The sequence below is a fragment of the Rhipicephalus microplus genome, chromosome 1, assembly GCF_043290135.1.
Source record: "Rhipicephalus microplus isolate Deutch F79 chromosome 1, USDA_Rmic, whole genome shotgun sequence".
NCBI classification, from domain to species: domain Eukaryota; kingdom Metazoa; phylum Arthropoda; class Arachnida; order Ixodida; family Ixodidae; genus Rhipicephalus; species Rhipicephalus microplus.
The window spans coordinates 45,118,425-45,143,807 of record NC_134700.1 but is presented as its reverse complement, the minus strand read 5'-3'; the positions used below and the strand labels follow the sequence as shown (position 1 = coordinate 45,143,807).

Here is a 25,383-nt window from a genome sequence, read left to right as displayed (position 1 = left end):
AAATTCTGTTTTTAATACACATGCACTGGCTGCATATGTGTCTTCAAAAGTAAGGCGCTTGTAGCTATCTATTATCACATCTGTCACAGTTTTGTCCGAGTGTTTGTGGAAAGAAGCATCACTTTGACTGCATAAGCATTGGACGCTCGTGCACTTTCGGAGTTCCATCAGTTTCTTCGACGCCATACACGATCGTGCTAAGAGCAGTCGTGGTTTCGTTGGTCGCTTGCGTCTTTCTGAGGCTTCCAGCACGCTGGTCTAGGCTATTGCTTGACGATTTTGTAACGAAGTTCAATTAGCAGCATAATGCACCATTGTGTTTCGAACATCCAAACAATGGCCCATTTGACACAGTGAAATTTTGTTGGGAAATCTTGTGATTCGTATCACCAAGATTCTATTGTATATTTGCATATATACCTGTTCATTAATTTAAATTATAATGCCATAGAATAAGAATTTAACGGAAAGCCTGGATTTGATGGGGCTGGATTTTGCCAGTGCGGCCAGACCATGCCCAGAAATTTAGATTTTCTGGGAAGACTTAGCAGTCAACTTTACAAACGAAAGAAACAGTAGAAGTCCAGGATTTTCCTGGAAAGACCTGGCAGGTATACTTGGCAGGAAGACTTAGCAGTTAAATTTGCTTTACAAAATATGACAATAGAAAAATTGTTTGAATTAACTGAGTATTCAGGATAATGGAGCTCAAATGAATGGGCAAAAAGCTATTTCGTTTTTTGCCCAAGCTTGCCCACATCTTCACCAAATAAATTACCTTTCGTATGATTTGAGGTCTTACTGCAGTTAAAAATCCGAAAACAGTAGGAGTCTTTGCATATTGAGTTTTGAGCGCATATTGGGGACCCACCTGCTAGCACCGCTTATCAACTACACTTTCACAGTGGAATTGAGATGATGCTCACCAGTAGGATGTGTGCTCTTCTCGAAGAAGTGGTTGAGCACCTCAAGTGCCTGTGGTGTGAAGGAAGTGCGCTGCTTGCGCTTCTTGGTCGGCTCGATGCCACCGCCACCCACCAGGTCGGCCAGGGCGTGGCTGCCCCCCGACTGCAGCCGCTCCTCAGCTTCACGCATCCACCTTTCCAACACAGGCTTGATCTTTTGTGCACTCTTTGGTGTGATGTCCAGTTTCTCAAACCTGCACAAGACACCTACTTGTGGCCACAGTTTCACATTATGCGTCACCTACGTGAACATTTCAGGAAAGTATGCCATGCTATAGAGTATGCGTGTCTTTGCAATGATGGCTGAACTCATGTTAGCATAAATATGAAAATGGCACACTGCATTTTCCATATATTGCACACATGTACACCAGAGCCTTATTGGCACGTACACACTCACTTTGTACAATTCGTTGGAGCCAATGTTTGCAATTAGAAATACAATAGATGACATAATATTGGAGCCATGCAAAGCAGTGAAATTTCATCTCAATTTGAATTCACTTTTTTTTTTGTTTTTTCATAAATTTGCCCTACAGCATCAGTACAACACAGAATCGTGTTGCTGCATTTCCCCCATGAAGTCCAGGAAGGATCCATGCTTCGGACCAAGGTACTCGGCTGCTGAGCCGCATGGCGCGGGTTCGAATCCCGGCTGCGGCGGCTGCATTTCCGATGGAGGCAGAAATGTTGTAGGCCCGTGTGCTCAGATTTGGGTGCACGTTAAAGAACCCCAGGTGGTCGAAATTTCCGGAGCCCTCCACTACGGCGTCTCTCATAATCATGAAGTGGTTTTGGGACGTTAAACCCCACATATCAATCAATGCTTCGGACCATGTATCCATTGCCGAAAAACTTGCAGCAATGAATTCAAGGTAAGTAGTTTTGAGTAGTGGCTAAAAATTATGGATATCAAAGTACATGCCCACTTGAAAGCATCAAGGATTAACATAAAGGTCCCTGTTGTAATTAGCAGCGGCACTTATGATGGCAAACAGCAGTGATTTTTTTCTTGGTGGGGTTTGTGGCATCTAAAGAAAGAGTTTCTCTTTCTGGCTTCTGGACATGCTTTATTTAATAAATGCATGTTATGTATTTTGGTTGTTTGTCAACACTAAGACTTTGACCTAAATCAAAGCAGCAAGATGCTTTTTTTTTGACAGATGGCTGAAAACTGCCGTGTTTCCCATGCTGCGCAAATAAAATGGCTCATTGTGCATTAAAGACTGCAAGGATCAAGGTTCATTCAGTCCAGATTATACCTACTCTTTCTTAATACCATTTTCAAGAACAAGACTTCAAAAATGCAACGAAAACGTGACGCTGACAAGTTCCAGAAGCCCGACTGAGGACAAGAAAGAACTAGTGTGTGCTGCTCAAGGTTGCCAGGTTCCTGAAAAAAAAAAAAAAAACCTGTGGCTAAGCCTGGCAACTCTGGCACTGCTGTTTCGCTCATTTGTGTGGGATTTGTCCACACTGGCACCAGGTTGGGCGCACAGAGTCTGTGTTCTGGTCTAAGCAGAATATAACACTTCATTTTTCTGCCAGCAAGTCCCCAAGTTTTAGGTTCGTGTACTTGGTGACATTTTTTTGGTCGTCTCCCTTGACTGGGCTCACTTTTCCACAATGTCCCTGACACTATACCCTTTTCATAATTGTAAAGCTAGCTTTCCTGCAACAAAGTCGTCATCAGCCTGACTACACCCACTGCAGGGCAAAGGCCTCCCCATGTTCAGCAACAAACTTGGTCCTGTGCTTTCAGCTGCCATGTTACACCTGCAAACTTCTTAATCTCATCTGCCCACCTAACTTTCTGTCTCCCTGTCACATATTTGCTATCTCTTGGAATCTAGTCAGTTACCCTTAATGACTAGCGGTTATCCTGTCCACGCGCTGTGTGTCTGGCCTAGGTCCATTTATTATTCTTGATTTCAACTATGACAACCTTAACCCCGGTTTGTTCACTGGCCCACTCTGCTCTCTTCATGTCTCTTAAAGAAGTACTGACATTAAATTTCAGAATTCTTTCCTTCGATTGCTCGGTATGCATTGGTTTTCTAGGCCAAACTTGAAGGGCATTCCTCGAGTGGAAGTTATTTCATTTTGACGCCATACAACACATTGCTGCGTATGAAAAAAAGGAACTTCGGGTAAGGAAAACCGCGTAGTTGCAGAGACGCAGGTTAGTGACGCGACACAACTAAAGAGCCTGGGCGAGAGCACGCGCTGTCCCAAAAACGACTTCCTAGTTTTTTTCTTCTGTATGCAGACACATGCTCACCGCAGTTCATGGGCAGGTGGCATTATTCCACCACTGAAAAAAAAAGGCATCGCCCCGATGCTCGTGCAAATGGTAGTAGCGGAAGTAAACCAAACGTGCACACTGTGGGCAAGCTGACCAAGAAAAAGCAACAACAAAAAAAGAACAAGGTCGAGGCACGGTCGCACTAGCGCCTAAAGTACAGCTTGAGCCATACAACGTGAACAATCTCTGGGTACTGCTTTCGATGCTAGGGCGACATGGTTCCGTGTGGGATCACCTCATAGTTCACATCACACACGCGACGCACTGCTTTGTAGGGTCCAAAGTAGCGACCCAGGAGCTTTTCGGACAACCTTTGGCGGAGAACCAGAGTGCATACCCAAACTAGATCTCCTAGGTGGTATTCGACCTGCGGATGGCGAAGACTCTAGTGGCGTGCATCTGCAGTTTGTTGTTGCGTGATATGCAGGCATGCCAACTGTTGAGCTTCTTTGGCATACTGAACAAGCTGTTCAGCGTGAGGTGAGAGCAAACCGTCATAATCCTGTGGCAACATAACGTCTAGCATGGTTTGAACCTCACGTCTGTAGACGAGACGGAATGGTGTGTATCGTATCATTTCTTGGATGGCAGTGTTGTATGCGAATGATATGTAAGGGATCACTTGATCCCACGTCTTATGCTGAACGTCCACATACATTAATAACATATCAATGGTCTTGTTAAGTCGTTCTGTCAGGCCGTTTGACTGCGAATGATACGCCGTCATCTTGCGATGGCTCGTGTAGCTTAGTTTGAATACATCGTCATTGAGCTGAGCCGTGAAACGGAAGACGGGGCGCCATGGCGAAGAACGATCTGGTTCACGAAAAACTGGGCTACATCGGAAGCTGTAACTCGTTGCTGGGGCTCTTGTCTCAGCGTATCTCGTTAGATGATCAGTCGCTGTAACTATCCACTTGTTACCGGCGGATGACAGAGAAAATTGCCCCAGTAAATTTATTCTTATTTGATCGAACGGCACCCTCGGTGGTGTGATTGGTTGCAGCAGGCCTGCAGGCTTCAGAGGCGGAGATTTGTGGCGTTGACATTCACGGCAGCTTTTCACATATCGCTTGACGTACGTAGCAAGTTTCGGCCAGTAGTAGGCCTGCTAAACTCTGGCGAGAGTTTGCAAAAAACCTAGATGACCGGATGTGGGCTCGTCGTGGCAGGTCAAAAGAATGTCATCTTGCATGTCAGATGGAACCATCAGCAGGTAAGCTTTCCCATTGCTGTTCGAGTTTGTTTTATACAAGACACCGTTCCATAGGCAGAACGAAGAGAGATTGCGAGAAATGTGTCAAGGTACGGGTGTGTTGCATCCTTCTAGTTGGTCAATGATAGCGCGGATCTCGATGTCATGGTGTTGTTGTGCAATCAAGTCTGTTGCAGTAAGGACTCCGAGGAAGCCGCTGTCATCGTCATTGTCAGGATCACAAACTGCAGTAGGTGCATGGAACAAGGAATCAGCATCTTCGTGCTAGCGGCCCGATTTATACCATGGTAAGGTCAAATTCGGCGATGGCGTAGTGGTTAGAACATCCGCCTCGCATGCAAGAGGTCCGTGGTTCAAATCCCGGTACCGCGCAGTTCCCAACCGGATTAAAAAAAAAAAAAAATCCGTGTGTTGATGGAACTGCATTAAGAGGCCCGGGGTGCGGCCTCACCGGCAAACACCGCCGACAACGCACTCCCTCACCAGAGAAGGATTGGCCACCCTGGTGCAGTATCTGGCCACTACCTCCCACATGCTTACGTCAAATAACTCACGGCCCTCAGTCCCCAGCAGCTGCGAAGCAACTGACCACGGCGGTGGTCAGATCTGCAACGCAGCAGAGGGTGCTAAGAATCTCTGGATCCGGACAGGCCGCCATTGGAACCTGAACTTGGCAACGTTTAATGCTAGAACCTTATCTAGTGAGGGAAGTCTAGCTGTACTATTCGAGGAGCTACAGGGTGTTAAATGGGATATAATAGGGCTCAGTGAGGTTAGGAGGACAGATGAGGCCTATACGGTGCTACAGAATGGGCACGTCCTTTGCTACAGGGGCTTGGCAGACAGAAGAGAACTGGGAGTGGGGTTCCTAATTCACAGAAACATAGCTGGCAACATAGAGGAATACTATAGCATTAATGAAAGGGTGGTAGGTATCGTAATTAAACTGAATAAAAGATACAAGATGAAGGTAGTACAGGCTTACGCGCCTACATCCAGCCATGATGACGCTTCAGTTGAAAGCTTCTATGAAGACGTGGAATCGGCAATGAGTAAGGTAAAAACACAGTATACTATAGTGATGGGCGACTTTAATGCAAAGGTAGGGAAGAAGCAGGCTGGAGACCAGGCAGTAGGAGATTATGGCATCGGTACTAGAAACGCCAGAGGAGAGCTACTAGTAGAATTCGCAGAACGCAATAATTTACGAATTTTGAATACCTTCTACCGAAAACGAGAAAACCGCAAGTGGACATGGAGGAGCCCTAATGGCGAAAATAAGAACGAAATAGACTTTATAATGAGTGCACACCCTGGAATCGTGCGGGATGTGGAAGTGATTGGCAAGGTACGATGCAGTGACCATAGAATGGTACGGTCTCGAATTCGCCTAGACTTGAAGAAGGAACGGCAGAAACTGATACGCAAGAAGCCAATAAATCAGCTAGCACTGAGAGGGAAAGTACAGGAATTCAGAGTGTCGCTGCAGAACAGGTACTCGGCTCTTAGTGAGGAAACCAACCTTAGCGTAGATACAATGAATGATAATCTGACGAGTATCATTACGGAGTGTGCAGTGGAAGTTGGAGGCAGGGTAGTTAGACAGGACACTGGCAAGCTTTCCCAGGAAACGAAGAACCTAATTAAGAAGCGTCAAATCATGAAAGTGTCAAGTACAACAGACAAAATAGAACTGGCAGAGCTTTCGAAGTTGATTAATAGACGTAAGGTATGCGATGTAAGAAGGTATAACATGGAGAGAATTGAACACGCTCTGAAAAACGGAGGAAGTGTCAAAGCATTGAAGAGGAAACTTGGGATAGGCAAAAGTCGGATGTATGCACTAAGGGACAAAGAAGGCAAAATAACTACCAATATGGATAGGATAGTTAAAATAGCGGAGGAGTTTTACAGAGATCTGTACAGTAGCCGAGACAACCACGACCTTAATACTATAAGAACTAGCAGTAACCCAGATTACACCCCACCAGTAATGATAGAAGAAGTCAGAAAAGCTTTGGAGAGCATGCAAAGGGGCAAGGCTGCTGGTGAGGATCAGGTAACATCAGATCTGCTGAAAAATGGAGGACAGATTGTGTTAGAAAAACTAGCCACCCTGTTTACGAGGTGTCTCCTGACGGGAAGAGTACCAGAGTCTTGGAAGAACGCTAACATCATCTTAATACATAAGAAAGGAGATGACAAGGACTTGAAGAATTACAGGCCGATCAGCTTGCTCTCTGTAGTATACAAGCTATTTACAAAGGTAATTGCTAACAGAGTAAAGAAAACATTAGAATTCAATCAACCAAAAGAACAAGCAGGATTTCGAACAGGCTACTCAACAATTGACCACATTCATACTATCAATCAGGTAATAGAGAAATGCTCAGAGTATAACCAACCCCTATACATAGCCTTCATAGATTACGAGAAGGCGTTTGATTCAGTAGAAATATCAGCCGTCATGCAAACACTGCGTAATCAGGGCGTAGATGAAGTATATATAAACATTCTGGAAGAAATCTACAGGGGATCAACTGCTACCATAGTGCTTCATAAAGAAAGCAACAGAATACCAATCAAGAAGGGTGTAAGGCAGGGGGACACAATTTCCCCAATGCTATTTACCGCGTGCTTACAGGAGGTTTTCAGAAGCCTAGAATGGGAACAGTTAGGGATAAGAGTCAATGGAGAATACCTTAGTAACCTGCGCTTCGCCGATGACATTGCATTGCTGAGTAACTCGGGGGACGAATTGCAACTCATGATTACGGAGTTAGACAAGGAGAGCAGAAAGGTGGGTCTTAAAATTAATCTGCAGAAAACGAAAGTAATGTACAACAACCTCGGCAAGGAGCAGCGCTTCGAGATAGGTAATAGTGCACTTGAAGTTGTAAAAGACTATGTCTACTTAGGGCAGGTAATAACCGCAGAGCCGAACCACGAGATTGAAGTAACTAGAAGAATAAGAATGGGGTGGAGCACATTCGGCAAGCACTCTCAAATTATCACAGGTAGTTTGCCACTATCCCTCAAGAGGAAGGTATATAACAGCTGTATCTTGCCGGTACTTAGCTACAGAGCAGAAACCTGGAGACTTACAAAGAGGGTTCAGCTTAAATTGAGGACGATGCAGCGAGCAATGAAAAGAAAAATGGTAGGTGTAACCTTAAGAGACAAGAGAGCAGAGTGGATTAGGGAACAAACGGGGGTTAAGGATATCATAACTGAAATCAAGAAGAAGAAATGGACATGGGCAGGGCATGTAGCGCGTAGACAGGATAACCGCTGGTCATTAAGGGTAACTGACTGGATTCCCAGAGAAGGGAAGCGGGTTAGAGGGAGACAGAAGGTTAGGTGGGCAGATGAGATTAAGAAGTTTGGGGGTATAAATTGGCAGCAGCAAGCACAGGACCGGGTTAACTGGCGGAACATGGGAGACGTCTTTGTCCTGCAGTGGACGTAGCCAGGCTGATGATGATGATGAAGGTCAAATTCTTGCGAACGAAGACTCCATCGTGCCAGACGCCGAGACGGGTCTCGTAAATTGGCTAACCAGCAAATTGAGTGATGATCAGTCACTACTTTGAAGTGACGACCGTAGAGGTAAGGCCTGAATTTCATGGTGGCCCACACTACTGCTAGGCACTCCTTCTCCGAGGTGGAATAGTTCATCTCGACGCGAGATAGGGTACGGATAGCATAAGCTATAACACACTCGGTGCCTTCTTGATGTTGGATAAGCACGGCGCTGAGGCCTACATTGCTCGCATGAGTGGCAGCATCTTCGTCGAAGTGAGCAAGAACTGGTGGTGCCTGCATACGTTCACATAGATCGATAAAAGATGCGTTCTGTTCCGCGTTCCAAACGAATGGTACGTTGTCACGTGTGAGGCGAGTCAGAGGCTCAGCAATTTTTGAAAAATTGGAGGTAAAGCGACGATAGTAGGCGCACAGGGTGAAGAAGCGACGTACTGCGTTCCTGTCACAGAGAATGGGAAAGGAGGCTACGGTGGTTGTCTTGTCGGGGTCAGGCTGAACACCGTTAGCGCTCACAACATGGCCAAGAAATTTAAGGTTTTTATAGCCAAAGTAGCATTTTTTTGGCTTCAACAAGAGATTCATAGAGCGGAGCGCTCCCAAAACAGCCTGCAGACGCTTCAACTGTTCCTCAAAGGTGACCGAAAACACGACGACATCATTGAGATAAACTAGGCAGGTGTTACAGGTGTTAGGCCACGTTCACACTGAGCATTCCGGCCGCCGAAAGTGCTCCGAATCCGGTTCGGCGGCGGCGAGATCCGCCGAAAGGGCCTTCTCCGCGCCGGTCGCTCTCGGACCGATTTTTGCGGCGTCTGCCATCGGTCACCGCGGACCAATAGGAGCGCTAGTCAAGGAATTTTGAAAAATGGCGGCCAAGCCCTACTCACTTGTTTTGCCGCAGTGCACGTAACTGAATGTTGAAACCAACGGGAGTTTAACCTACTCTGTGCCTACTTCGCGTCCCTACTTCGTGAAAGAGGTGACCGAGCTTGCTGTTGGCGTGACCGAGCTTGTTGTGGTCTTGCAGAGCAAAACGAACCCACCCACGCCGCTGGCGTCGGTGGTTTTTCTGCTCTTCGTGCATTACAAGACAGCCACTTGCCAGCAAAGTAAGCAGTACTGTCTTTTCTTGCTTCTTGCGTACGAGAATCGTCGAAGTATACACCACCGGATATCGTAGTAGCGTTTGCGAGCCGCGACAACAACCGGGTGACAGCACATCCATCCCGCGTTCGCCCCATAGTAGATGGCATATTCGGCGGCGCGGGGTGCGTCCAGTGCGAACAACGCTGCGTTTCGGCGGCAGGAGAATTTCGGTCGCTGTAAAAAGCGGATCTCTCAGTGTGAACTAGGCATTACATTTCAGACCGGTAAGAACAGTGTCCATCATTCTTCGGAATGTAGCTGGTGCAGAACACAGGCCGAAGGGGAGCACCTTGAATTCATACAGGCCATCTGGTGTAACAAAAGCAGTTTTTTTCTCGGTCTCTTTCATCAATCTCAATCTGCCAGTATCCGCTTTTCAAGTCTATGGATGAAAAATACCTTGCTCGCCGTAGTCTGTCTACTGAATCATCGATGCATGGCAGAGAATACACGTCTTTTTTAGTCACGTTGTTCAGCTTTCTGTAGTCCACGCAGAAATGCAGCGTTCCGTCTTCTTTCTTCCCAGGAACTACTGGCGATGATCACGGACTATTGGACGGCTGTATAACATCACCTTGAAGCATTTCCTTGATTTGAGCATTGATCGCATCACATTATTTGGCCGAAACTCAGTAGGGTTGTTGCTTTATAGGCGAGACATCGGTATGCGTAATAATCCTGTGTTTCATTAGGGGGCGTTTGACGCACTCTCGAGGACGAAGCGAAACACTCTTCAAATTCAAGCAACAGTTCCTGCACCGCGGCCGTTCTTGCTGCGTGAAGCTCAAATTGATGTCTACTTTTGCAAGAGTCGTAGAAATGCCTGTCGTTGTCGATTGTAGCCCGCTGTTCATAGATTTGGCGGAAAAACATTCAGCAACGTCTTCGATGGGTTAGGCGAAAGCAATAGCGGTGCGACGAAAAAGGTGCCGCCTTTCTAAGGCTGTGATTAGCCTGCACGTTTGCCTGTGTTGCACCTTCGTCACTAGACAACACTTCTGAGTGTCTTAGATGTTTAGGCATAATAAAGGTATATATTGAACACTCGCATACAAGCCAAGTTTGGTGTATAAACCGAATATTCTGTTGCACGCATGTGCGTGCGTTTAGATCTTCGAAAGTGCAATAGCAATGTTATTCTTTGGCCTGAGTATGTCTTAGCACTTGAACGAAGTCACACTATAATATGCTTAAACCTGGCCTATCAGACCTTGGAACTGCAGTGTGTTTGGCTATTTTCATTAAAATGAACCTCTCCCTATTGAAAATTATCGCACTGATTGACTCTGGCGAGATCTGTTCAGAAGGGTACAAGTATGAGAACCGCTTGAGCATTAATCCTGTCGTCGAGCCAACTTAAAACACTCGCGGCCGAGATTCCTGCCCAAAATCTCACAGAGTGTTAAGCCTTGAGAAACGCCGCGACATGTTTTTTCGTATGCAGACATTATTAATTGTCAAAGTGCCCAGCAGTGATATTGTGATAGTAGCAGCGCTTAGTTTCAAAATCATGTCAGCGTGAAGCGAGGAAAAATAAAATAAGTTGAGTAAGTGGTGGTGGTGGGGGGGGGGGGGGTGGACGAAAAATTTCGGGGGGAGGGTTTGAACCCCCCCAACCCCTTGGCTACGCCACTTATTTATTGGATGACAGCGATTGAAAAGAAGCCAGCTCTCAGTAACTACCGAAAGGGCAAAACGAAATAAGGAGGAAGAGATATAATCATAATTCAAGGGGAAGCACTCTACTGTTTGAAACGAGGTCGGTTTGCCTTAGAACACGTAGTCATAAAGCGAGACTCAATAAAAAAGAACAATGTACATGCTGTGGGGGAGTTAGGAAAACAATGAAACGTGTTCTCATTAGATGCGGCGATATTCACCCAGGTGTACGTGTGGGTACAAGCCTACATGAGGCTTTGAGTTTCAGGAGCAAACACAACAAGCTAAATACGTCCGCGATAGAAGCAAGTAAGAGACAGTTAGTGTATTGGTGTCAGAAAAGCAGAGATAAAGGACAGAAAGAGTGACAAAATGAGGTCATTCTGCCTGAAAAGGCAGAGAGACAAAATATAAATTTAAATTATTTTTGTTATATTAGGATCAATTTAAATGAAGTAGATAAGCATTGGGTCAACATAAAAAAAAGTTTTCATTTCTTTTTTTTTTTGCAAGCCTGATGGCACACATGTCACTGCCCCGTTATGAAAGGGACGCTCATAGCATCCATCCATTCATGGTAGCTGAACCTTCTGTCATTCTAAATGAGTTATCCTGCCACCACTAGCTGCCCTGATGCGAGCGGTTGGTGATTGTACCCACACTCACCTGCAAATTGCGCTCTGGCTGTAGGAGGGTCCCTCAGAGGAAGTCAGGGCCAGGCCGACTTGTGTCTGGGTGAGGCCCAGACTAAGACGGCGCAGCTTGAACGCTTTGGCAAAGTGCTTGATCTCCTCCAGGTCGATACCATCCACCATGTTGGCCGAAGTGTGGCTGATGGTTCCTGCAGACGTACCAACCTCTCAAACACACCACTCAAAGCATCTCCTCCATTGCGCTGGTACATTACACAAAAGGATTACCTTCTGGTTTTGGGCCACTGCTGCTGGCAGGCACATCCACTGCTGCTGCACTGGAGACAGGCAGACTGCTGGCTGGTGCAATGCTCAGTCGCGGAGGGCAGCTGACCAGTGCACTGCCAACAGGCGTGCTGCTGGTGAGGCCAATGGGTGGCGAGGACACCAGGGCAGGCGCCTCGGCAGCTGTGCACCTCTGCGCAACACACAGGAAGTGCCCATATTATCAGAGTTCAGCCTGAAGTAAGTTGAACACACAAAAAATCAAATGTTGGCAAATGAAAATGCAGCTAATATTCCTCTAAATATCGTCATCACGGTTTTATTTACCTTGTGTGAACATGGCCTTGACTGAAAAATTGCCGTGGAGTACAAGAATTCACACGACCACCCATGTGCCCTGTGGCTCTTTATCATGGTGGTGTTTGTACGAGTAGAAACGTTCAAAGAAAAATGTGATGTTAGTGTGACTCCTCCTAAAGTCACACGACCATGCATGCAACTCTTTTGCATGGGTCACATAATGGTATGGGATTCACATGATATAGAGAGCCAGTAAAACAACTACAGCTGATGGCTTTTGACTTAAATTCATTTTAAGAGTCATCACCATCACCCTCGGCCTGTTTTGGTTCTCTGCTGGATACAGGCCTCTCCAAATAAGCTCGATTTTACCATATCCTGTCAGGGACATTTTAATTTTATTCTTTCATCCTACTTTCTGCCTTCCTTGACTGCATTTCACATAGCTTAATAGCCATTCTGTTGTCTAGTTATGCACTAAGTGGACAGCCCAGATCTACCTTTTTTTCTTGATGTATCTGACACTCCTTATCGTTGTCTCAATCAAGCTGCCACCCTCAGATCTTGTATATGTTATTCCTATCATTTTATGTTGCATTGTATGCTACGTGGTGCTTTGACTTTTGTTCTAGTTGTTGTCATTTGTCATTTTGTTATGTTTTGTCATTGTTCGTTTGGCATATCGGAAAACCCGGTGAACTGTAAGCAAACCTTCTAAGAGTTACAGATTGTGATGGTGGCATGATACATGGAAGACCAGTGAATGCACAGAAATGCCATGACAATAGCCAGGAGGTTCGAAAACAATGACAGCAACGAGCATTCAAAGTAGTACAAGCGTGGAAGATTTTAGAAAGCTCTAGGAAGATCGGAGCCACTGGCATTTTCTGGAGCGATGGGTATTTGGGTCTGCAGCAGATGGCACGGGTGCACCAAGGTTTGGGTGGCGAACTCAACAGCATTCGAGCAAAGGCTTCTAGAAGATGCAGCAAGCGCAGCCAGCAAGTACAAGTGTTCTAGTCACAAGCCTCCTTCGAAAGTGAGCCACCCAAGGCAACGCCCGGAGTGCTACATCAGCGACAGAACACCACATCAGATAAAGGAGCCAATGATGGCGTTGGGATCAAAAAGGGCCAAGTATCTACTTGCGTCAGCGACGACAGCCTGCCTGCGCAGGCAATGACTGATGCACAGAGCTGCAGAGACGACATCGAGATCTTTAGCAACATCAGGCGCTACAACAGATGATCGAACAGGTATGCCGACAGAATGGAGTTCGGTAATAAGCCAAGTCAGCCGCATCAATAGGTCGGCGTGTAGCACCAGTTGAACTAAGGCTAGAGTTTTCTGATTTAATTAGGACGGTTGTGTCGCTAATTCAGTTTGTGTAAAGTTTCAGTGAGATTGCATATATTGGTTTTGTATATCTGTATATTTTTCAGACTGCCATTTGTTTTTGTTTTTTTAATGTGGGGTGCCATTTTTCAAGTATTGACGGTGTTCATTGCCCGAGATGACCCGAATCTGTGACCGGGTACCCACAAATAGGCCCTTGGAGGTCACAGATCCCACATTCTTGTGAAAAACCGCATTTTACATGCACTGATTTGCTCCCACGAAGACCCCCAAAAGTTACTGCATAAAAAAAGTCTCTGCATGTCCACAATGTGAATGATGATGAGTGGGCAAAGTGCAGAGGGATCATTTGGGTAACCGTGAATTTCCTGAACATTGCCTACTCAAGCATTCAAATGAGTGACAACATGTGTACAGTATATGTAGTAGAATATCGATGATACGAATTTGTAGAGAACACGCAAAATATTCGTATCATCTCGAATTCCTATGAACCAAAATAAGATACAGCTGATCATGAAGATGAACAAGAACTTTATCGTGATCACCTACTTCTTGCTGAAAAAGCCCATAATGTTCTTTTGCACTTTTCTGCCTTCACCTTCCTCAAGAAAGCTGCCTGAATGTAATAAAATCTTGCCACGGTTTTTTCACTCATGTTACCGGCGCTTACAGTGTGGTGCAGAACATTGGGAACGTGATTGTTTTCCGACCTCAACAGCAGGAGGTCACACATGTCAGCGTCTTCACCATCACTGTCAGACTCCGTCACCTTTGCCTCGTCGACAAATTTTTTGATAGATCGCAGCCCACAGGTCCCAACATTATCGTCCGTGGTGACAAAATCTCGCACCTAAGTTTCAGTTTTGGAGTTTTGTTAACTCTCGATGTGCAAATCAAAGTGAGGCTCTTCGTTATCTATCATCAAAGCTGCATCTTGTTCCAAAAAAATCCCCACTTGCGAAAACAGTTCAGGATCGTGTCCCGAGTCACGTTGTCCCAGGACATGGCAAGGATATGTAGCGAGTCGAGCAGACTAATCTACAAGTTCTCATCTCTGTGCTCGATTTCCGCCAGAAGCTTCCACACAAGCAATCTTTTAAAATGGGGTCTGACATTTCAAATTATTCCTGCATCGAGCAGCTGTAGACGGCTTGACGTGTTTGCAGGCAGGAACCTTATACAGTAAAATCTCGGTAGGACGAACCTCACATTAACGAACTTTCAGATTAACAAACTTTTAAAAATCCCGCACCGACTGCTAATAGTTTTAATGTAAATTTATTTCACTACTACATACTTCAGAATACCGAACTTTTCAGATTAATGAGTGTTAATTTAGTTCAACGTTATATTAACACCTCAGTACTACGAACTTATGTTCTGAAATCCGTCACGACCACTGGAGTGGTACGCAAGCAGACGACAAAGCGAACAGACGCCTTGCTTCTCAGAAGACGCGTAACTATGTGAAGAAAAAAAAACTAAAGGGCGACTTTCTTTCTTTTTGTTAAAACGCCGACGCTGCAGGTTTACAAGCGAGCGCAGAGGTGAGGGCAACACAGGAGGGCAAGGTCAGCGAGGCAGAGTGGGAGTTGCGGAGCAGGAAGCATGGGCGCAAAAAACCTGAGACAGCGAGAGAGCAGAACACGAAACGCGAAGAATTTTCTTTTTTAGCACTTGTTTTGTTTCGAAAGAGGCAATGACAGCCGTGACGCTTCGGGTTTTTCTTTGGAGGTCTTGTTTTTTTCAGTCGTGTTCATCTCTTTTCGGTGATTACTTTTTTCGGTGACCCCCATTTTCTGTAGATAAACAGCATCGTCTCGATTGATAAAAGTTGACACGAGATGAAAATGTAAAAGCTCTAAATAATCACTACTAAATATCAAGGCGTCATTCTGGAACCTCATGGCCCCATATTCATCAATGGACTGTTCCACTATTTCGAGCAGGTCTTTATGAGGAATCAAGTAAAAAAGATCTTTGATGTCAATAAAAAATGCTTGGTAACCTTTGTCAGTGTTAGTTTCTAAAAAATTGATTATTTCATCCGAGTTCTTTATCAAGAAGGGGTCTTTTATGGACGAACACTTAAGCTTGGCTTGTAAAAACAGTGCTACTGGCTTGTGCCAGGAGTCATATTCTGACACAATAACCCTTAGGGAACGTCAACTTTATGGGTTTTTGTGCTGAATTGAACCAACAGGTGGTTCTTTTTACTGTTTGATAATGACTTCTGTCATTATCAAACAAGGTTGAAGTTCTTGCATAGCTTAATAGCTAAGGACTTTACCTTGCTTAGTGACACGTCATCGCACCGTTTGAAGACTTTGGCAATGGCACTGCTGCCTTTTCACAAAACACCTCGTAGGGAGCACACAGAAGCCACCTTCCTTATCAGCTGGTAGCACACATAGAGAATTGTCCGTCAGGTAGTCAGCAACGTGCTTAACCGAGAAGAACTGTTGACTTTCATGTTGCCTCATGAAAGTCAACAGTTCTTCGGGTCTTCTCTTAGTTTCCACAGCGAACTTGGGACCCAATGACAGGGCGTCATGAATGTAGCTTGGAAGGTTAGCCTGCTCCATCACGTGCACACGGTTGCGGCGTTCGGGAACTTTCTTAGGGAGACGGCTTCTGAGCTGTCTCAAGCAGACCTGCCACTCAACTTCTCTCTTCTGGGCGATCAGGCGTGAAAACATGCACAGGTTTATGTGCAACGATGAGGGATTCATTTCTATGCGTCACCGCGTGAAGAGAAGTTGCCGATATAGTCTTGCCTGTCTGTGAAGCTCCGATTTCAGGATCTTGCATACCCTTGCCATGTGCTCCGCAGAAGGGACAAAGCCACAAAAGAGCGTGCCCACTTCACAAGGAAAAATTTTTCGGCGGACACAGAAGCCCAGTGAATGAGCTTTGTAAACTAAAGCGGCGATGAGCAACACGATGTAAGGGTTTTGACGGTAGGAAGGAAATCGGCCCGTTGAATTGTCATTGTATAGAATTGTTCACTTGAAATTGGATCACAACTAGGTTTCTTTGATAGTGTGCTGTGCCACAAGGGTACGGTTTTGTCGTGTGTGGCATCACATGGAATGAGCTATATAATGTGTTGTAAGGGTACACAATAAACAAAAGTTGAAAATTTGCGCTCATACTGTGGTCTGTTTTTTTCTTTTCTTGACTGCATAGTATCTTTCCTTCACGCTCAAACTAAGCTGCGTTAAAGCAATATCATTTTATCATGCACCAACTCACACAGTCAGCCGTACTTTGGCAACGAATGGTCATCATGCGTGATCTTGCCTTTTTCTTGTTAAATACAAACTGATGGGTACCGCAAGGGTCTATTCTCGGACCATTGCTGTTTTCATTGTAGGTAAATGATCTACCAAACATACTAACATCATCAGAAATGCTAATGTAAGCTGATGATACAGCTGTTATAGTTACTGCTGAAAATATCGGGGACCTAGAGCATAAAATTAATGCTGAACCAAAAAATATTTGTCAATGGTTTTCGGTGAACAAATTAACACTTAATGCTAAAAAACTAAACATACTATTTTCCACTTATGTTACAGATATTAAGTTATGAGCCCATGTGCATTACAATAAATGAATGCATACTAGAGAAGACAAAAATATTTTAAATATCTGGAAGCAATTTTTGATACAGTTAAGCTGGCAAAACCATGTTACGTCTGTATACACTAAACTGAAATCTGGATGCAGTACACTATAACCTGCTAGAAATTATTTTCAAAGTAATACTTTTAGAATGCTCCATTTCAGTTTTTTTCATGTCACGTATTATATTGCATAGACTCGTAGGGATGGACTTTTAAAACATATCTGGAACCCATATGCATTCATCAAGACCGACCACTTCGAATTATAAACAATGACAGATATGATGACCACGGCAACCCATCGTTTCATAAAATGGAAATACTACCATTAAATCATTTACAAAATCAAAAAATTGCACATACCGTCCATAACATCATTCATTACAACCTGCCCTTTCGTACATCGATATTTTCATCTTTCTCCTGCCTTACAAGATGTGCCATACTACACAATTTCAAGCTTCCACCTACTGAAAATGCTTATGAAAAACAATTATTACAGTTTGAAGGTGTCAAGATGTGAAATGATATACCGTACCAAATAAAATAAGGCAAAAGATTTTCCTGTGCCCTAAAAAAGTACTTTCGTCAGAAAAAATGAACACTTATACTTTTGCTGCAATCTCTGCTTCAAGACATATTGATTGTATATCGCACTTGACATTTTTTATGTATCTCTATGAATTTATATTTGATGTACAGTAGGCAAATAATATATTGCATGCATGTTGCACTATGTTGCGTGAGATTGCTATTGCCCTATTCAAAATACGATTTGTTTTTATGTTTTCCTTAATTTTTTTTCTTGTTAGAAGTGTACTTTTTTTTTCTGCTTTGTTGGAACAACTGTTTTTTAAGGTGGCGGTTCCTTTGTAGCCATCTTGCCAGTAGTGCCGAAAACGACACCAATAGAAGGACAATGCTTTAGGGGTCAAACTCCCGAACTTGTTGCTTGTGTGCCTACCCTGTATTAAAATGAAGCAAGGTTACTGTCACTGTTCAGAGAAATGAGACCTTCATCAGGGGATTTTCTTAGTTTTCTCTTCAATAACACCCCTCTCTCTCCTTCTAAAATCCCTGCTCACTTGTTCACGTTCCCTGAGGCATGGTGCGTTTCACAGGAGGAACGATAGCGCTGCCAACCGCTTAAGTTTACTTTTGGTTATTAGGCTGCCGACCAGTCCTGCCTCACTGGCCAGCTGCTCTCCATGACACTCAGTGCCGGAATGCGCGTCTAGCTGACAAACTCTTTCACCAAAATCACATCACAATCGAACCATGAGACATTCGTCAGTGTGCATGTGTAAATAAACTCCCACTGTCACTTAATCCTGGCTTATTGAATGATGCTTACCGTTCTGTTGTGATATTGTCCTGCCTGTGACTTCAGATAGAAGTCGGCAGTATTGACTGAATAAATAAGAAAGATATTCTTGAGCCAGACAGCAGTCATCATAACGTAATCACCTTTTCCTTTTTATCCATCTGTGTACAGTTCTTGAAGTTGGCAGCCACTCATTCCTACCACTCTCTACCACACCACTGACAATGACTGTCTCTCGAAAAAGACACCTCAATGGGTACACACATGAAAAAAGAGGCTGAAAAGAAAACGGAGCGAAGGAAAGATGCAAGAGGGGAGGAGGAGACTGCCCCACCTCCCTTGTGCGACCCGAACTTGTGACGATTGCCGACGTGCCAAACTGGTTGAGAACGGGGCGCCGAAAATGTCGTGATTCAGTGAAACGAAGCATTGAGTGTTTCTTTTTTCACCCTTTCAATGACGACCCTCTCTCCCTACTTCTCTAAAAAGAATCGCTCACTTGTCCCAGTCCTCTGTGGTACACTGCTTTTTGTGCAGCAAAGCACCCACATAGGCTGCCTGGCCAGCTACTCTATACAACAAACAGTGCCAGAATGCAAAGCTCAGTGACAAGCTCTGTCGCAAATGTTACATCACAAGCGAACTATGCGACGTTACATCCTTCCGTGCACATGTGTAAATGATCCCCTCTGTCACTGACCTCTTCTTCTACCTCATTTACTGATGGCCACTATTCAGTCGTAGTCTGATTGAGCTAGGCAGCGGACATCTTATCAAACTGGATTTATTTTTCTCCTATTAGGGAAATTCTACCACCCTTTAACCTACAACACACCCTCAAACAAGCGATCTATCAACTTAAAATTTATTTTTCACGAGAAAGAATCGAGGCCAATATCTTGTAAATAAAATGCTATAATTATGGACTAATTGCAAGGTATTTTCATAAGTCATTTGACTTGTAGGCCATGGAAAACTATGCTCCCCTTCTCTTACCAGGAAAAGATTGCTCTGGCTACAAACTTTCTGGAAGCACTTGTCTTCCTCATCAATGCAATTATACTGTGTCCCCATAGAAAACAGTGTGGCGCATGCACTTCGTTTACATCAATATGGCAGAACGCAGCTGTAGCGCTCACCTTTCCTAGCGCATCAAAAGATTCCCAGTCGAAGGTTACCAATTGAATGTCACTGTGTTCCGACAGCAAAAGTGTGTTCTATGAAACAATGTGATGCTTCGGCTTTTCTGCTCAGCACCGCAGTCCTTATGAACGCGAATTCTCGCTAAAGCAAGAATTGCTCCATAATCACCAATCTTGGCTGCACACAGTGTATATATACAGCAGCAAAAGAACCAGCACACCAAGCGTATCATGCATACCATGCTACCTGCCATTGGCAAAACATTGCTTGAAATAGTTTACTGAATAAAAAAAGAAACTTGGGAGGCTCATTAATTAGGGTGGAAACATGGAAATCCGAGTGCCAGAAGAGATCTAAAACATTGAGAAAATCCACATGAGGGTGCCCGCAGATGCCACAGTGTGACCAGACATGGTCAATGCTTACCACTGAGGCTTTCTACATGAACTTTTATTGTGATTCGAGTGAACTGGTGCACAATTTACGTGTGAAGCTTGCAAAGTGTATATACTGGGTTTCAAAAAACCGCGTTGCATGCCCCGAAGTTCAATCGCTCAAAACAAGAGCAGTTAATTGGAGAAACACGTCATGTGTTTCACAAAACACATTCGCAGTTCTTAGGCCGTGACCTAGAACAGCTGTCATAAAGTGCGTGTGGTAGAAGCGAGTGTGTATGCATGGTAATGGTAATGGCGTCTTTAATGGGAGATGTGTACGAAAGGAAACCAACCAGTTGCATGCCTGGGTAGAGATCCTTAGATTGAGCAGCATAGGAAATAAAAATTGGCTTCATCACTGCGGTTGCCTTGATTTGGAGTCTTGGGCAAGGAGCATTGTATATATTCGTGCGTGGTTCTTGTCTACGATAGCGTATGTTTGCCTGTCCTACTTTGCCCTTTCACCACCCCTCCCCGCATCAGGAAACATAGTCAAAACACGGCGCATAAGTTCTGCTCCCTGTCGTCATGAAGGAACTCACCTGTCGAGAACGCTCGCCGCAAAAAAAAAAAGAAAAAAAGAATCCTAGCGCCACCTTGATTTTCCCGCAGCAAGGTATCTTTCTTACACCATGCCCTGCAGTCAGCAGAAATTCGTGCTATTTCGTTTTGTTATTACTGGCTGAAATTTGCAAGAACCTGTCCTTTGTTTCTGCAGCCGTCAACGCAATAAATGCTATTCAATACTGTGGTTTTTTTAAACCAGTGACGAATACGCACAGAAGACTTCAAGTGAAGAGTTGACAAGCACCCGCGTCCTCTTCGAGTGAGCTTGGGGAACGCCGGGGTACTCCAGAACACTTGCGAGTGCTCGAAAATATACACACTGGTGATCCTGCGTTCCACTGTTTTGGCAGTGCACCTACCGCATGTGGAAATCAAACCCACCTCCTCGAGCATAGAGTGCAACGCATGATCTTCTAAGGTATATGACACACGGTTGGTTGGAGTAGGCGTATCCTGCCAAATTTTATTTTGCATCCTAATGCTGTTGACCGTGAGAATTACTCTAGCGAGATGCACTCCTGCCGTGCCGTAGCACAACTGGCCCACATTTGATTGATGCGGAGGTTGTGTTTATTTTGTTGAGGTGTTTAGTTCATAGCAATGACAGAGAGAAACACTGAGCAAATACAAAACAGTTTTTGCTTAATTGCTTCCTGTGTGCCTCGTCTTGCATTTATGCTCTTTATTATATGGATTTATACCAACAGGCTGAGCCAACCACACTTCTTGAAAAGAGCACTTTTTGCGGAAAAAGCAAAAACCAAGGTGACATTCCAGAGATACTTCACCCACACACGTCGACTCACTTCACTTGTATCACACACGCAATGTCGGCATTTCTGCTTTCTTTTGTCTGTTGTTGCTCACCCTTCGTTTATTCAAGGTATAGCCCCAGTGAGCCTGGAAACAAATGTGCACACACACACACAAGAGACATTCCAAGGATACAATTTTCCTTTTCACCTGACGACCCTGACTCGAACCTTTCAGAGAATGGCACACCTGCCTTCATGCTCTCCTGCTGAAGGAGGCAAGAAGAAAAGACGGGTTCAAAAAGCGGGTGGTGGGGTCTAGTGTGGTGGCGACATAAGGGGGTGCATAATTTCAAGAGAGAAAGGACTTTATCCTCTGATGTAAAATGTTTTCACACACCACCTTGGAGAGATGAAGAGTTCTTTAATTCACGGCTTTCGCTTTGTTCGTCTAGATGGTGCCAGAAGAATATTTTCGTTGTAGTGACAACAATAATTCAAAATTTCTCAGTAGTCATGTAGTTTTTGTGTGTGATCAGTGTGCATAACTATATTAGAAGATGAGAATTATTGTGTAGTAAGCTATTAGCACTGAGATTCCAATGCAGTTTGCTGATTAATGCAGTTATGTTGGCATTTAGGGCATAATTGATTGAGACAATTCAAGAGCTCCGTTTTGCATTTCTGCTAGCTTAATTGAAAAATGCTGCGTTGAGGAACTAGATCGGGCACTCTAGTTCGTCTGTGTGCAAAATCAGCCACAGAAATTCAGTAGCGTTCCACAAAAATGGGCAGAGGTAGGTTCATGTATCGAGAACAATGCCCAACTTGGATCACTATAATTAAAGAACCAAAGCACGTAAGCGGATGAAATTAAACATTCCAATAGAGAATGTTATTTTCTGTATACTTCCCAAAAATTAACCTCCTCAGACAAGTAGTTAGCAGATAGCCTACAGTTGAAGTTACTAAATCTGGCTGTTTTCAAAGGATGACCAACAATAAAGTAGAAATTTTACATGAACTTGCTATGTTGAGGAAATAGATAAATATGTTATAAATGTGCTGTGAAATAAACAGTGCTGTAACTGTAGCAGCTTCTTCACAAAATGGTCACAACTGAGGCACAGTCAGCCCGAATCGCTTAACTAGCACTTATTCTTGCCTTGTCATTTCCAAACAGTAACGATTGACTTCATTTCAATAGAAATATTTAAAATGTACATAAATCAAGCTTTTCAATAATGTATAAGTACCAACTTTATAAAACAACGTAAACAGCCGCCGCATCAGCTGGAAAAGTGGCAAAAACGATGTGTTTGTGCTGGCGGAGTCAGATCGCCACCCTAAATGCGTATTTTATTAGACCCCTTACTAGCCAGTGGCCATGGGTCTACTCAGTGTTGTGTATTTTCATGTACTAGTAAGAACTTGAAATAAAGAGATGATGATGACTTAGAGAAAAAAATTTGTATCATCAGGAAACTCATATAATTATAATCGTACCATCGAGATTCAACTGTGCAATGCTGTTTTATTGGTTGTACATGGTATTGAGGAGCGAACTTGGTTTTACACGTTTAGCAAACCAAGTATGTATTCACTTTGATTGTCATCGCCGGTAAACTCTCACTGCAGCACAGCAATGGTGTTGGCACGGGACTGTTTGTTCTTGATGCTTGCAATCTTTGTCAGATTATTGTCAAACCACAAGCTGTCACAAACCTTGCTGCTGTGCCCGAGCTTTGGTCATAGAACTCACTGCTTGAACCGCACATCGGCAGCACCAACCTCAGGTAGTGACCACTTCAGGTGTTTTGCAGCCACTCTACGCACTCTTGCTGCCATCTCGCTGCAGTTTCGCGAGCCCTCAGCTCTGAGTCGGCTTGCCAGCTCAGCTATCTCGCTGCAGCTTTGCGAGCTCTCAACTACAGGTCGGCTTGCCAGAGCTGCCGCTTCCCTGCCGCTGCGCAAGCCCTCGCCGCCTCTGAATCTACGTGCCGATGTTCCCATGCCACTGCATCTTCATGGGCGAGAGCACTTTCACATTCGTTTTGATCTATGGCAGAAATAGAATCTGTTGTCTGGAACCCACTTATCCCTGAAAATCTTGAATATCCCGTGCTATTTCAAACCACCTCCACATTGTGCACCAAGTCTGTGGTACTGTGCGAAAAAAATCACCTTTTTCACTTGAATAAAATGTTGACCGAAGAATGAGACACGTACAGCATGCCTTACAAGAATGCAAAATTATTTCTGCTAGCAGTTTCTTTTTTTTCTTGGTTTCAAAACTCTCTCTGGATAGGCTTTGATTGTGTGTGCATACCAGGGCTCTTTCCTTGACAACTTGATCTGCACTGAGTATCTAGAGCTAGTCAGCAAGCTCATCTTCCAGATTTTCTCGTAGCAGGTCTCCGGGAACATTCCCTGTTTGAGATGCAGCTGAAGATGTCCTCCCTTTGGTTGCAGTACACTGAGAGCCACAGGGCTTGAGCCTGCTAGGATGCAATGCAGCTATCTTCAGCTTCCAAAATAACTTCACCTTGCATACACATCTTTTACTGCACTGAATATTGACATTGGGTGTGTGCTTGATTTCCACAGCATTGGCATGGGTTCTCCGGTTTCTACCATCGACTCAGCAGCAATGGATGCTGCAGACCCTTAGGAATATCCAGTGGACCCGGACGATGCTTCTTGGTTCACTGTTATCCGCCGACGGAAGCCAAAGACCACAATCAATCCTGCAGCCGAGCCCTTGCCTGCCAAAAACCATGTGACCCCAAGGCCACCACCCCCACCTGTGGATGACTTTGAGATGATCTTTTGATCACGAGGAGGCCTTCGCCTGAGTGAATGGGCACATCACGTGGTGGCATGCACCATTTTCATGGCTTTTGGGCTTCCGGGAGAAACAGTCAACAAACTCCTTTTTCGCATACAAGTGGAATGCAACTTAGCGATTGCGAGCACACCAGACAAAACTCTTGCTACAAAGTTGCAAGCAGAGATATGAAATGCAAGCCTATGTAGCCGCTCCAGACAATTCTTGCAAGGGTGTCATCATCAATCCCGAGAAGAATACTTCACCTATCAAACTCCATGACAACATCTACGCACCCGACGCAGAAGTCCTGCATGCCTGGATGATGGGATCCACAAACACGACGTTGATAACTTTTGCAAACCTTCAAGTTCGTCGTTATGTATACCACGACCGTGCGGAATATACAGATGCTACATTCACCGACCTCGCAAACAAGTTTCCACAATCTGCCTTGCATTTGGACTTCGGGCAGAAGTATGCCCAACTCCTACGAAACGCCGATGCCAAGCGTGTAAAGTTGAGACACCAGTGCCAGAGCACAGCTGTACAACTCGATGCTTCCTCTGCAAGGGTGACCACCCAGCTATGCACCCCAAATGTCCTGCGAGGGAACAAAAACCTCCAAACAAGCAATACGTCAAGAAGGCACTGGAGGCGAACACGTTAGTTCCACCACCTACATCACAACCCAAGAGACACCGGCCCAAGTCAAGAACGAGGCCCAGCCAATCCAAAAGCAGGGGGAAGTTTCAGGAAAGGCCCTTGGAATCCTCAAACAACACACCAGGAACTGCATCCAAAACCAGCACCACCACCCCACTAGGACTGATCACCCAAAAGAACAGAGCCGCAAGTGTGGAGAGGCCAGAATCACCTCCAGCCAAGAAGCCAGTGCCAGCTGGACAGACGCCTCCGGCTAAGGTGTGTTGGGCAGTGAGGCCTCCCAGCCTGAAATCTTCTTTAACTCATTCCTCTTATTTACTCTCATCACACACCCACCACAACATACCTCTCACATCTAACGCACATAGCTGCACTAAGCAGGAACTGCAAGAGGATCTCACAACACTGATGGACTCGCTTAAGGCTAAAGTGACCAGCATGATCACTAAGGCAATTAATGATTTCGGTGCAGAACTTACAGATATGTTAAAGGACCATACCCACGCACTTGTAACAGAGCTAATGCAGCACACACAAGAAAGCTTTGCATCATTTAGTACAGGGCCCGAAGACTTCATTCCCACAAGCTTCAAACACCAAAAGTATAGAGACTTCATTCTTACAT

The 25,383-nt window shown here is 44.7% G+C and overlaps 1 protein-coding gene across 2 annotated transcripts in view; it reads right to left on the bottom strand.

Moving 5' to 3' along the window:
* Nucleotides 1-25,383, bottom strand: part of LOC119177742 (uncharacterized) — a 285,269-nt gene that overhangs the window by 34,331 nt on the left and 225,555 nt on the right. For both annotated transcript variants that reach the window (XM_075865074.1, XM_037428915.2), the window contains exons 12-14: nucleotides 11,758-11,947; nucleotides 11,504-11,678; nucleotides 927-1,159 (exon numbers count right to left, since the gene is read on the bottom strand). In XM_075865074.1, the coding sequence (XP_075721189.1) occupies nucleotides 927-1,159; nucleotides 11,504-11,678; nucleotides 11,758-11,947 (598 nt within the window). The remainder of the gene's footprint in view (nucleotides 1-926; nucleotides 1,160-11,503; nucleotides 11,679-11,757; nucleotides 11,948-25,383) is intronic.